At 41.4% G+C, this 14,268-nt stretch overlaps 2 protein-coding genes and 1 non-coding gene across 3 annotated transcripts; 2 read left to right on the top strand and 1 right to left on the bottom strand.

Annotated features, from left to right (window-relative positions):
- The first annotated feature begins 1,242 nt into the window (after positions 1 to 1,242).
- On the top strand, positions 1,243 to 3,320 carry LOC121742322 (low affinity inorganic phosphate transporter 3-like). The gene is made up of 2 exons (XM_042135432.1): positions 1,243 to 1,864; positions 1,998 to 3,320. The coding sequence occupies exons 1-2, from the start codon at positions 1,346 to 1,348 to the stop codon at positions 3,087 to 3,089; spliced, it is 1,611 nt and encodes a 536-aa protein (XP_041991366.1). The 5' UTR covers positions 1,243 to 1,345; the 3' UTR covers positions 3,090 to 3,320.
- A 6,344-nt stretch (positions 3,321 to 9,664) lies between these two features.
- LOC121742799 lies at positions 9,665 to 9,771 on the bottom strand. Its single transcript, XR_006038135.1, has one exon. It is a non-coding gene; the product is annotated as a small nucleolar RNA R71 (small nucleolar RNA).
- A 1,141-nt stretch (positions 9,772 to 10,912) lies between these two features.
- LOC121810392 lies at positions 10,913 to 11,518 on the top strand. The gene has a single exon (XM_042211172.1). It carries the CDS (start codon positions 10,913 to 10,915, stop codon positions 11,516 to 11,518), a length of 606 nt encoding a protein of 201 aa, XP_042067106.1.
- The last annotated feature ends 2,750 nt before the right edge of the window (positions 11,519 to 14,268 follow it).

Raw genomic sequence — 14,268 nt, 5'->3', positions numbered from 1 at the left:
TCCTTAATGTAACAGTGAAGTAAATAGTGAACAAGATATTAATGTAACATAAGAACTTGTATTGAATTTATATGAAGTTTTCTACAATAGTTCATGAACGCTTGAAGTTTACAATAATTTTTTCACATCTATATCATTGTTTTTCCCATATTCTTCAAAATGCTTTGATACTGTTGCCAAGTTTTTCAATGACACATGGTTTATTTCCGACAACATTAATGCGCTGCAATACTTTACTCTTAATCTTTGGAGTGTTCCCTTACTTCTTGTAGATAATACACATTTCCAATCTTGTTCCCGCTCACCATGATGACACTCCATATGTCTCATCAAAAAAACTCCACAATCGTCTGCATTTGATCTTGTTCTCTACGTCATTTTGATTATTTTTATGTTGACATCCTTTATTGATTTGCATCGCCGCGCGCCACGTGTCCTGCTCGCTGGCACGGCGCGAGCGCAGCGGCGGCGAGACACGTCCGTGCCAGCGGCGCGGACGGACGCGGGTTGGGTCACCACCGTTGTGGATGCTCTTAAGCTCAAAAGAAATTCAATCCTCTAGCCCAGAAGCTATAAATACTAGCCCAACAAAAAGCGCGAAGAATTTTGAAGCCCAAAGGAATTGCTTTATCACTGGGCCTCTAGCATTTTTCGCCCAAAATAAACTGATTAGCTAGCCCAACCTCAGGAGTGCATTAAGAAAAACTCTAGCCCACAATTAAAATAAGGATAACCTCCATTTCATACGCGCACAAATTACAGAAAGAAACTCTTCCTTTTCAGTATTAATTAACTCTCCCCCTCTTACCGAAAGCTTAAATTAAGTGTTTATGGTCCGTTAAAGACTTCAATTTGTCAACGAATTATGGTATTATAAATTCTATTTTTTGATAGAGTTGAGTAATTAAATCTGGTGTGACCACGACTTCGATTACAAGTTGATGAAAATACGTATTTAAATATGAAAACTTGAAGAACTTGCCTGCTTATTTAATTTCTTGTTACCTGTACACGCGTTTACCTAAATTTTAATCAATGAATTATTAATTCAATATTTTGTCTCTAGCCATTGTCCGACGATGATGACGATGATGCCTGCCTAATACTACCAGTAGGAAACAACAACTGTGTAATTAACCTAAAATATCAAGCAAAAAACGTCATCTTCATCAAACCTAATTGGATAATTATTGACTTAGCTCATTCTGGTATATGCCTTAAATATTCGAGATGCGAATATCAATGTATTCGGCACACACCTTATATTTCACACAACATGAACATCCATAGACCATACTCACTCTCACTTGTTCAGTAGTAATCCCCAATTTTGACTAAGATCAAGATGGCCGGAGACCATCTCCAAGTGCTGGACGCACTTGATACAGCGAAGACACAGCTATACCATTTCACGACTATATTGATCGCCGGAATGGGATTCTTCACCGATGCATACGATCTCTTCAGCATCTCCCTCATCACCAAGCTATTGGGCCGCATTTACTACACCACCAATCTCAACGCGCCGAAGCCGGGCACCTTGCCCCCCAAAGTCTCCTCCGCGGTCACCGGCGTCGCCCTCGTCGGCACCCTCGCCGGCCAGCTCTTCTTCGGCTGGCTCGGCGACAAGATGGGCCGCAAGAAAGTCTACGGCCTCACCCTCATCCTCATGATCGTCTGCTCCATCGCCTCCGGCCTCTCCTTCGGGAAGTCCCCTAAAGGCGTCATGGCCACCCTTTGCTTCTTCCGCTTCTGGCTCGGCTTCGGCATCGGCGGCGACTACCCCCTCTCCGCCACCATCATGTCCGAGTACGCCAACAAGAAAACCCGCGGCGCCTTCATCGCGGCCGTCTTCGCCATGCAGGCAAGGACCGTACAATGCCCCGTCATCCATACTAATCATTCTTCAAATTTACATATTTACCCTTCTCTATTTTTTAAACCATTTGCGTTATGTACATTTTTGCCCCTGCTAAGTTTAATTTCTGGCTATGCAGGGCTTTGGCATCCTCACGAGCGGCATCGTCGCTCTCATCGTGTCCGCGGCCTTCGACCACGCCTACAATGCGCCGAGCTACGCGGACAACGCTGCCGGGTCAACGGTGCCCGAGGCAGACTACATCTGGCGGATTATAGTGATGTTCGGTGCACTCCCTGCGGCCCTAACTTTCTACTGGCGGATGAAGATGCCTGAGACCGCGCGATACACGGCGCTGGTGGCGAAGAACGCGAAGCAGGCTGCGCAGGACATGGCGAAGGTGCTGAATGTCGATCTGGAGGCGGAGGAGGAGAAGGTGGAGAAATATGCTGACAAGTCATCCAACAGCTTCGGCCTTTTTTCAAGAGAGTTCGCTAGACGCCACGGGATGCATCTTTTAGGCACAACTTCGACATGGTTCTTGCTTGACATAGCTTTCTACAGCAACAACCTCTTCCAGAAGGACATCTTCACTGCGGTGGGGTGGATCCCGAAGCCGGAGACGATGAACGCGGTGCACGAGGTGTTCCGTGTGGCGAGAGCGCAGACGCTGGTGGCTCTCTTCGCCACCGTGCCAGGCTACTGGTTCACGGTGGCGTTCATCGATATAATCGGGAGGTTCACAATCCAGATTGTGGGATTTTTCTTCATGACGGTGTTTATGTTTGCTCTGGCGTTTCCTTACGATCACTGGACGAAGAAGGACAACAGGATCGGGTTCGTGATCATGTACGCGCTGACGTTCTTCTTTGCTAATTTCGGGCCCAACGCCACGACGTTTGTGGTGCCGGCAGAGATATTTCCGGCGAGGCTGAGGTCGACGTGCCACGGGATATCGGCGGCAGCGGGGAAGGCGGGGGCGATTATAGGAGCGTTTGGGTTCTTGTATGCGGCGCAGCCCAAGGATCCGAGCAAGAGGGATCACGGGTATCCAGCAGGGATAGGGATAAAGAACACGCTAATCGTGCTCGGATGCGTCAACTTGTTAGGGCTGTTTTTCACTTTCTTGGTGCCGGAAGCGAAGGGGAAATCGCTGGAGGAGATGTCGGGCGAGAATGAAGGCGAGCAGACGGCACAAGGCGATGGATCCAACAGGACTGTGCCGGCTTAGTATACTCAAATCTTTGTTTTTTTTAAATATATTTAATGGATAAGGTAATTATGTTTTCCTTAAAATCAAAACGTTAATGTCCAAAACATGTTGCGTCAGCTAGATTGTCTAGTGGTGTGCATTAAGTGACATAAATTGTACTAGTAATCACTACTATTAAGCTATTTGATACATATATTGTAGTTGTAAAACGTTAAAAGGTTTTAAATGGTGTTTACTGTTTACTTTGAATGTCATTGCTTGGTTATCTTTTTCATTTTTATTGGCTGCTATATTATTTGGTATATTTTATTTATCAATACTTGAATATTCTGATACTCAACAGTAATGTGCCCTATTTTCAAGAAGGAAAATACATAACTGCATGAAATTAATTTGTACTCACTTTATCCAATTTTTTGAAAAGAAACTCAACCGTGCGATTCAGTTAGATTCTGTTAGATATAACTATGGTTCTCTATGATATATGGATATGTTTGATTTATTGGAGTTCACGAGTGTAATTGTGGACTCTGCCTAAAATAAACTCTGGTATTCACGTGAAAAAGAAAACTTTGGTCAAAAGTTGGGCATATTGAATAGGCGGACTAGTCTAATAGTCTTTGCCAAGTTAATACGTAACAAATCCTCCCCCATAACCAATAATTGTCCATTTTGATTTCGGCTCGAGCTTTAAGAAATGTAAAGAAAAATGAGTTGAAAATGTTAGAGAAATCTGAGTCTCACTTTTATATACCACTCCATTAATTTTATAATAAAATGTGAGTGAAATGATTTAGTAGAATGTGAAGTCTACTAGCTATTTATGGTAAAAAAAATGAAAGTGAATAATGAATGAAAGATGTACGAAATGACAAAAATGGATAATTAATGGAGGACATGGGGAGGTACTAGTATTACACAAAATTCGTCACTCAGTTTCTTTTTTTCTCTCACTTTTTTAACCAAGTAAGTCACCTGGATTTATTACTTTAAAAGTAAATTATATTCGTCACTGGCTAATTAGGAGTCACATTTATGGGCGGCACGGGTTTTAAGAAATGTTAAGAAAAGTGAGTTGAAAAAAGTTAGGGCTTGACTGGTACTTGTGAAAAAGGCATCAAAAGGGCGAGAAAGTGGGAAAAGGTCGAGCTCCTTTTCCTATCTTTGGTAGCTATGAAAGCTATCGGGTGACCCGGTATAAAATCACCGTGCTTAAGGCAAATTCTTCTCAGCGGAATTTGGTGGTATAAAGTTTATCTCTCTTTCTCAGAAACCCCTAGTCGACGTTTTCTCCCAAATTTGCCCTCAAACCTCTCCAACTGCAACACCCTACTTCTCCAACTGCAACCCCACATCTTCAACCATCTCTGCGACATGAAGAAGACGCATTGCTGGCAGCGATTTCAACTTTTCGAGATAGGTACTTCTGTATCTTTGAGTTCAAAAATTTTCCCCAAATTCAAAACTGGAAATTTTTGTGTGATGAGCCTTGTCGGCGGTCATGTGCTTCGATTTGAATTATGATAATGAGTATTGATGTTTGAAGTAGTTTTTATAATGGAATTTTGTGGGGTTTTCTGTGATTTTTGCAAGAATTGGTTAGATTGTAATATTGTACACTTTTGTTTGTGAGTCTGTTGGTGATTGCCGGTCGCAATTTCAACTTTTTGTGACAGTTTCTTCTGCATCCTTGACTGCGAAATTTTACCTTAAATTCAATACCTCGAATTTTCTTCTGCATCCTTGAAGTTGTGTTTATAATGGAATTTTGTTGTGTATTTTTAGATTTTGCAAGAATTGCTCATATTGTCAAAGTTGTTGAATTGTGTCTGTGATTTTTGGGATTTTTTTACGATTTTTTGGGTTAATTTTGAGATTTTTTGGTTGTGATTATTTTCCTACTTTGTGTAGGATGGTTAACGAAAGACAACGAAAGATGAAGGAGGCGGAGACAGTTGTAATTATGATTGAGGACATCGTGAGGACACAGCAACAAGACCTCCTCACAATTTTGAACATGGTCCGGACAATTATTACCTCGTCGAATATTGGAAATGATGAACTTGCAGCTATTATACCTACAACATGTCATCAAAGCTTCCTGCTCAAGTGAGACACATGGATAGATTGTTTGGTATAACTGATAGAGACTGCATCAGCAACCTCCGAATGGATCACAATGCATTTGGGCGTTTATGTCGGATTCTACACGACAGGTGAGGTTTGGTTGATCAAAGATACGTCCGAGTAGAGGAGCTGGTTGCAATGTTTCTGAGTACTCTAGCCCACTATACCATCAGCCATTACATGTACAAGGTGATGCGAGCAGTTATCCGTCTCCATAGTATCCTATTCGTTCAGCCCATACCGGTTGACGATACATGTGACGACCCACGATGGAAATGGTTTAAGGTGAACGGTATATATTGAATTAACTATGTTGCGTGGAACAATTTACTCATTGAATTTCCATTACAGGGGTGCCTTGGTGCACTAGATGGGACGTACATAAACGTGCGTGTTAGGATAGCTGATACACCTCGCTACCGGTTGCGCAAAGGCCAGATTGCAACAACACACTAGCAATTTGTGACCGGTTCCTAAGGTTCGTGTACATTCTACCTGGATCAATGTTTTAAAAACCGGACCGGCAAGCGAATCGGCGTCGTTACTGGTTCACTGGTTCAACCGGTTCACTGGTCGAACCATTGGTTGAACCGGAATACTGTTTATATATATATATATATATATATATATATATATATATATATATATATATATATATATATATATATATAGGGGAGCGTTATTCTCCTTTTCACATCTTAGATCCTTTTTCCTTCTTAATATTACGCGTTAGATCTAAGACATCAATGGATCAGATTGATTCTATAAAACTGGTTCCGTGTTGCATTATAGAAGGTGGTTGTATGCATTACAGGGTTATTATTGACATTTGACGGAAAAGTAACTGCCACATTTTGGTATCTGCGAATAATGCACCACATGGTCACGAGTAATGCATATAATTGACTATATAATGCACAATATGTGAACTGCAATGCATACGAATAAGATGTACCATGTTATGATGTTTGGACACACGTTTCTTGTTTCCCCTAAGGGTTTAATAAGCTTAGGGGCTAGGGTATAGTACGTAGACACGTATGTAATCTCCACATGTTAACGAGTAATGGATATAATTGACTATATAATGCACAATTTGTGAACTGCAATGCATACGAACAAGATGTGCTGTATTATGATGTTTGACACACGTTTCTTGTTTCCCCTAAGGGTTTAATAAGCTTAGGGGCTAGGGTATAGTACGTACGCATTAATAACAAATTATAAAACGATACGAATAATTCACCAAATTGTCACGAGTAATGGATGTTATTAACTATATAATGCACAATATGTGAACTGCAATGCATACGAATAAGATGTACCATGTTATGATGTTTGACACACGTTTCTTGTTTCCCTAAGGGTTTAATAAGCTTAGGGGCTAGGGTATAGTACGTAGACATTACTAACAAATTGTTGTTATTGGAATATACATATGTGCATTATTTGGTTTAGGTAGTGCATTATGTAGCTGTTAATTGTCATTATCTCAGTATATTATGCATTATTAGAGGTATTGTGTATATGGGTTAATCAACGGATTGAAGATTACATACGTGCATTTAATAATGTCTACGTACTATACCCTAGCCCCTAAGCTTATTAAACCCTTAGGGGAAACAAGAAACGTGTGTCAAACAGCATAACATGGTACATCTTATTCGTATGCATTGCAGTTCACATATTGTGCATTATATAGTTAATAACATCCATTACTCGTGACAATTTGGTGAATTATTCGTATCGTTTTATAATTTGTTATTAATGCGTACGTACTATACCCTAGCCCCTAAGCTTATTAAACCCTTAGGGGAAACAAGAAACGTGTGTCAAACATAATAACACAGCACATCTTGTTCGTATGCATTGCAGTTCACAAATTGTGCATTATATAGTCAATTATATCCATTACTCGTTACCATGTGAAGATTACATACGTGTCTACGTACTATACCCTAGCCCCTAAGCTTATTAAACCCTTAGGGGAAACAAGAAACGTGTGTCCAAACATCATAACACAGCACATCTTGTTCGTATGCATTGCAGTTCACATATTGTGCATTATATATGCAATTATATGCATTACTCGTGACCATGTGGTGCATTATTCGTAGCGGTTTCCAGCCATTATTAGATTACTATTGTACCATCAGAATGCACAAAATAGGACAAATAATGCAACACGAGATTAATTACCCAATGTTGATCTGGACAGTCCATTTCTCTAATCTAATGGCTGATATTAAGAAGGAAAAAGGAGGAAATATAGGAAAAGGAAATGAATACATCCCTATTATATATATATATATATATATGTATATATATAGAGAGAGAGAGAGAGAGAGTTGTGATCAAATACAAACTCTCATTTATCATGCAAACAACAAACTGCAATCACACACCATCTTTGTATCTAATCTACGGCTAGTAAGGGGTTACTGATGCGAAGCTTATTTCCTATTCTTTACCCCGGATTTCATGTTAATTATAACTCACCAAGTCGTGCTTTGAGTGTAGTTTCGGGTGTTAGAAGCTGGAAGTTCGTCGGAAATGCGTAGCTGAGATTCCAGAGAGTTCGCCCGGTCGGGCGTTTTGAGGTTGCTAAACGCCCGGTCGGGCGTTTCCATTTTGTGCATATGGAGTCCAGAAAGTTCGCCCGGTCGGGCGTTCTGATTTCAACTAAACGCCCGGTCGGGCGTTTCCCGCGAGGCCATGCAGTAGCCTTTCGCCCGGTCGGGCGATTACCTCTTCTAAAATCGCCCGGTCGGGCGTTTCGGCGCGGCAACTGCTGGAAGGCAGTTTCTCTCTCCCGGTAGTGGAGAATAAAAGGAAGAAAAAAGAGAAAGGGGGAACGTTTTTTACAGAGAAAAACAGAGAGAAAGGAGGGGAGGAAGAAGAGAAGGAAGGCATTCCAGCCATTGTTCCGACCATCTATTCCCGATTCCCGACTCCACTCGACGAGAGCAGCACACCTATGGTTTTATTTCTACATTCTACCATGTGTAAAGGCTAGGCTCTCTTTGTTGCTCCAAGTTGTAATCTAGGCTTGTATAGTTGTTTTAACACCTTGAATCATACGTTTGATACCAACAATGTGTTTGATAATTAAAATGCTACGTTTTTAGCTAATGATGTAGTGTTGTTAAATCTTAACTATCGTCTCTTTAACATAGCTTAGGATTGATCGTTTGTTGGTATGCTATCGATTTAAAACTGTTCAGGGGATAAATTGATAGTGGATTAGGTAAGTAATCATAGTAGACGACGTTTGTTCCCGCGCATCTGCAGGAATTAAATGTCGTTGAAAGTTGGTTCATGGAACAAGTGTTCAGCTGACTGTGAACTATACGTCGTAGACATGTTCAGTGCACGCGATTAGGTTGATAATTTTAATCCCGTCGTATGTTTCGTTGTAAATGGTGTAAAATAACGCAAGCCTAGTGAGCAACTTGAAGTGACTTGTCTTTCTTGTTAAAAATCTCATTTCAGTAGTTTAAATTAGTTAACCATTCAAAAATCAAAACAATATCTTTGTATGCTTTGTGTAGTCTTTTTAAGCGTAAGCAATCTCGCCTCCCTGTGGATTGACACTTGAAATACTACTACGATACTGTATTCTTGCAGTAGTGTAGTATTATTAGAGTTAAAACAATTGAACTTGATAATCTTTATACTTTGATTAAGAACTCTAAAATATCGCATCAAGTTTTGGCGCCGTTGCCGGGGAGGCAATAGCTTGTTTATACTTAATTGTTTTAGTTTTTATTTTGTTTTGTTTGATTTTTCTTTTTGAGTTTTATAGGTACATTGTTCGTGTTCTACGGTGTGATAGCCATCTACCACGTCCGGACTTGAAGACGAAGGAGTGTATTATTTTAGGTAAAAAAAAAAAGAGAAAGTCGTGAATGCACACGAGATCTCAGGGTACACCGCCTTTCGGATTACTCTGTTATCAAAGAAGGAAAGGGTCAGGAAGTTCAGCCGGGTTTGAAATCTTCCCGAACTATCCGAGTCCAATCAGAGGCAACTTGTTCAGCAAGCCGAGTACAGAAAGAGATTCAGAATCAGAAAGTGAGATGGCAGATAACAATGAGATACCACCACCCGTTGTGAGGTTTGGCGACACTCTTAGATCGGGAATTGAGTACCCCGGAGAGTTTGCTTATGCGAACAACAACATCAACATTCCACCTCACTACATTAGTTTGGTGAATGGGGGGAATCTTTTCCATGGACGGGATGATGAAGACCCGATGAGCCACCTCAATGCCTTCTACGAGTTGACGAACTCTCACAGACCCCCGAATGTGGAACACAATCTGATCAAGAGGGTCTTATTCCCATTCTCTCTGAGGGAGAAAGCAAGAGCTTGGTATGACTCTATACCGGGCTACAACATTGAAACATTCCAAGAGTTGAAGACGTTGTTCCTCTTAGAATATAATTCCCCGATGAAGATCGAGAAATTGAGAGAAGAGATCACTTCTTTCCAACAAAAGTATGATGAGTCCTTTGCAGAAGCTTGGAAGAGATTCACAGACTTGATAAGGAAATGCCCGAGCCATGGTCTAGCTCCGGGGCATGACCTTTTGAAATTCTACAAGGGACTCAACAATGAAGGCACGGGACTAGTTACTGCAGGCTCTAATGGAAACCTGGATGACTTAACGCATGAGGAGGTGAGAGCCTTATTCCAAAGGTTGGCTAACAATCAACGGAACTGGCACAACCCAAGGAGAGCAGCGGAGAAAGGAGGAGACACATTCGGTGCTACAAAGGATGCAGAGAGAGTATCTGCAATTGAAGCTCAATTGGCGGACATTAGTACCCAGATGTCTTCAATGACGAAAGCAGTGAAATCTCTTCAACTAACTCCTCAACCTCAAGCAGTGACTGTGATGAAGTGTGGACTGTGCCAAGGTGGACATCATACGGATCAATGTCCAAGTCTTCAAGGGCCACCAACGGAGGATGTGAACTACATTGGTAACAATCATCAAAGGTTCAACCAAGGCAATCAATACAACAATCAGCAGAATTGGAGGCCTCAACAAGCAACCTGGAATCAAGCTGGTCCTAGCAACACTTCGGGGACTCAATGGAGGAACAACACTCAACCCCCGGGTTATGAGAAGAAGCCATCGGTAGAAGATCAATTGGGACAGATACTCTCCTTCATGACCAAGAGTCAAAAGGAGAATGAGAGCTTCAAAGAAAGGACGGTAGAAAAGTTTGGTCAGATGGAGGCTACATTGAGGAATCTCGAGACTCAAATTGGGCAGATTGCTACAGCATCTCACACAAGAATTCCTAATGCTATCCCGAGTGATACGGTGCCCAATCCTAAAGGTTTTGAACAGTGCAAGGCAGTTAAGTTAAGAAGTGGAAAGGATCTTGAGTCTCCAATCATGCTAGATGCACAAAATGGCTCGAACATCTTGCACGCAGGGGCGGACAAGTTGTTTGGCTCACAAACCTCGCACGCAGGGGCGGACGAGGGGATTGAGTGGGCTACTACCGAAGCTAGGGAATGTCAACAAGAAAAAGAGGAGTCAACCATGAGTGATATCCACAAGAAGAATCCACAAAGTCCGGCAATGGACCCGAAGTGTCCATTTAATTTTCCAGATTTTATCCCGCCACCACCTTTCCCAGTCGAGAATAAGAAGAAGGGTAGGAAAATAATTCAAGAGAAATGACTCGATTGGATGATGAACATTATCAGGAAAGTTAATGTAGATGTGTCCCTGGTGGATTTGTTCCTACACTTTCCTAAATTCTCCAAGTTTTTTAAGGATCTTATTGCGAAAAAGGAGAAGATACAAGACGATGGTGTGGTGATATTGAGTGCATTTTGCTCACAATTTGTGAAGGGAAAGATGCCGGCAAAGAGAAGAGACCCTGGAAGCTGTGTGATCCCATGTGAGATGGGAGATAAGAAGTTCCCAAAGTGCCTACTTGATCAAGGCTCGGGAATATCATTGATGGCTCTGAAAACCGCACGGTCAATCGGTCTAGAAGCGAGGATTGAACCAATCGACATTGACCTACAATTGGCGGATCATTCAATTGTGAAACCAAAAGGTATCATCGAGGATGTCTTGGTGAAGGTTGATAGATTTGTACTCCCGGTTGACTTCATTGTCCTAGAGATGGAAGAGGACAAGGATATGCCTATCCTATTTGGTAGGCCATTTTTAGCAACCGGTGATGTTGTGATAGAGACCAAGACAAATACGGTCATGTTTCGAGTAGATGGAGAGAATGTGGTGATCAAGCAAGAGAAGGCGGGGAAGCGCCTATTGGAGCCTGGATAGAGGTAGACAAGGATGAAGAAGGTCGAGCCAACGACTATAAACAAAGGCGCTGATTGGGAGGCAACCCAAGTTTTTTTTTTGTCTTTATTTTTGATTTCTTATGTTGGAGGTTTTGTTTGCTCAATTCTTTCCTCTAACGTTTATTTTGAATTGAGTGTTTTTTTTTTGTAGTTTTTGTTCTTTTTGTAGGAGCAACTGGGAGTTAGGATTGGAGCTTAGGAGGAAGCACACCTGCAAAGGATTTTTACACCCACCCTCCCACCCGAATGCACTATGGACGTCATGCCAAGTTTGGGGGAGTTTCCTTTCCCTTTACTTTATTTGTCTTCTTTGCATGCATTGAGGACAATGATGCATTCAAGTTTGGGGGGGTTATGAATGATTTGTGATGTATGTTTTTGGGTGTTTTGCGTGATAAAGATGTTTTGAATCTATGTATTTGACGGGTGCATGCTTTATCTTCGGCTTTCTGGTTGGGAAATCTTGCTTAATTTTACTTGAACTTTGAAGCTTATGATGAATGGAATGGGTGCATGAATCTATGTGAAAGAGCATGTCGTGATTACATCCGATTTCCTGAGTTGAGGAGAGTATGAAAATCGCATGTCTTGTGGAAAGTATTTTGGATTGATTTGCTTTATCGAGTGAAGTGCTTGCGTTCGTTTGTGTTAACGATTTGGGAGGATAAGGCACTAGGATGAACTCCATGGCCATATGATCACATGCCTAGTCCATCTAATGATCCCCTAGAAGCCACTTTGAGCTTAATTCCCTATTCTTTGTGTAAACACTTAGCCAAACACTTAGCTACTTAAATAAGCCTAATTTTAGCCTCATCAATAGACCTTGCTACTATTTGGGTGCTAAATACAAGTTGAGCTTGATGTTTTGAGTTGTGAGTGTGGGGTGGTGGACTGTAAAGAGTAGACTTCTCTAGACTTGATAGAAGGTGAAAAGAATGAAGTTCTAAGAAGAAAAAAAAACAAGAAAAAGAAAAAGACGACCTCCAAATTCGCAAAAGTCGAGGTCTTTACAAAAAGAAAGGAAAAAAAAATGAAGAAAAAAAAGAGAGAAAAGAAAATTTGATGAAATAAAGATAGAACTTCTATAGTTGGTTGTTGTAATCTTGTCTAGAATAGATCTCAAGTTTGGGGGAGTGAAAGTGTGGTTGTGAAATTTTGTTTGATCTTTGGAAGGAGGTTGTAGGAGGGAAGAATTTGGCACTCAATTGTGTAGCCTGCGAGCTCACTATCCATATGTATCCTACCTCGTCCCTAGCCCCATTACAACCTTGAAATAAGATCTTGGACCTTATCGTTGATGTTTGTGGATGTTGTGTAAAGAACTTGGTAAAGTTAAAGAAGTTCGATTTGAAATCTGTGAGTCTATGTGGTTAGTATTGCTTGATGAGTCAATGATGACGGTTTGAGTTGTTTGATCACATGTTTGGACTTACTTTGAAGTGCATCTTGACTTGAAGTTGTAAGGGGATGAGTGATTGTTCTTGAGAGTGGGAAATCTTGATTGGAAACGTTGGGGGTTCAGATTTTGTCACTCACGTCCCTACATGATTCTTTGTGATGAAAATTTCTTTGCGGGGTAGACTTGTGTTGAGTTTTTTGTGCTGAAAATAAGCCTTGCTCGGGGCGAGCAAGAGTTCAAGTTTGGGGGTATTTGATGCGAAGCTTATTTCCTATTCTTTACCCCGGATTTCATGTTAATTATAACTCACCAAGTCGTGCTTTGAGTGTAGTTTCGGGTGTTAGAAGCTGGAAGTTCGTCGGAAATGCATAGCTGAGATTCCAGAGAGTTCGCCCGGTCGGGCGTTTTGAGGTTGCTAAACGTCGGGTCGGGCGTTTCCATTTTGTGCATGTGGAGTCCAGAAAGTTCGCCCGGTCGGGCGTTCTGATTTCAACTAAACGCCCAGTCGGGCGTTTCCCGCGAGGCCATGCAGTAGCCTTTCGCCCGGTCGGGCGATTACCTCTTCTAAAATCGCCCGGTCGGGCGTTTCGGCGCGGCAACTGCTGGAAGGCAGTTTCTCTCTCCCGGTAGTGGAGAATAAATGGAAGAAAAAAGAGAAAGGGGGAACGATTTTTACAGAGAAAAACAGAGAGAAAGGAGGGGATGAAGAAGAGAAGGAAGGCATTCCAGCCATTGTTCCGACCATCTATTCCTGATTCCCGACTCCACTCGACGAGAGCAGCACACCTATGGTTTTATTTCTACATTCTACCATGTGTAAAGGCTAGGCTCTCTTTGTTGCTCCAAGTTGTAATCTAGGCTTGTATAGTTGTTTTAACACCTTGAATCATACGTTTGATACCAACAATGTGTTTGATAATTAAAATGCTACGTTTTTGGCTAATGATGTAGTGTTGTTAAATCTTAACTATCGTCTCTTTAACATAGCTTAGGATTGATCGTTTGTTGGTATGCTATCGATTTAAAACTGTTCAGGGGATAAATTGATAGTGGATTAGGTAAGTAATCATAGTAGACGACGTTTGTTCCCGCGCATCTGCAGGAATTAAATGTCGTTGAAAGTTGGTTCATGGAACAAGTGTTCAGCTGACTGTGAACTATACGTCGTAGACATGTTCAGTGCACGCGATTAGGTTGATAATTTTAATCCCGTCGTATGTTTCGTTGTAAATGGTGTAAAATAACGCAAGCCTAGTGAGCAACTTGAAGTGACTAGTCTTTCTTGTTAAAAATCTCATTTCAGTAGTTTAAGTTAGTTAACCATTCAA

This window comes from Salvia splendens, chromosome 7, assembly GCF_004379255.2.
Source record: "Salvia splendens isolate huo1 chromosome 7, SspV2, whole genome shotgun sequence".
Taxonomy (NCBI): Eukaryota; Viridiplantae; Streptophyta; class Magnoliopsida; order Lamiales; family Lamiaceae; genus Salvia; species Salvia splendens.
Note: the sequence above shows the minus strand (reverse complement) of the source record. Positions and strands in the feature narration are given on the sequence as shown.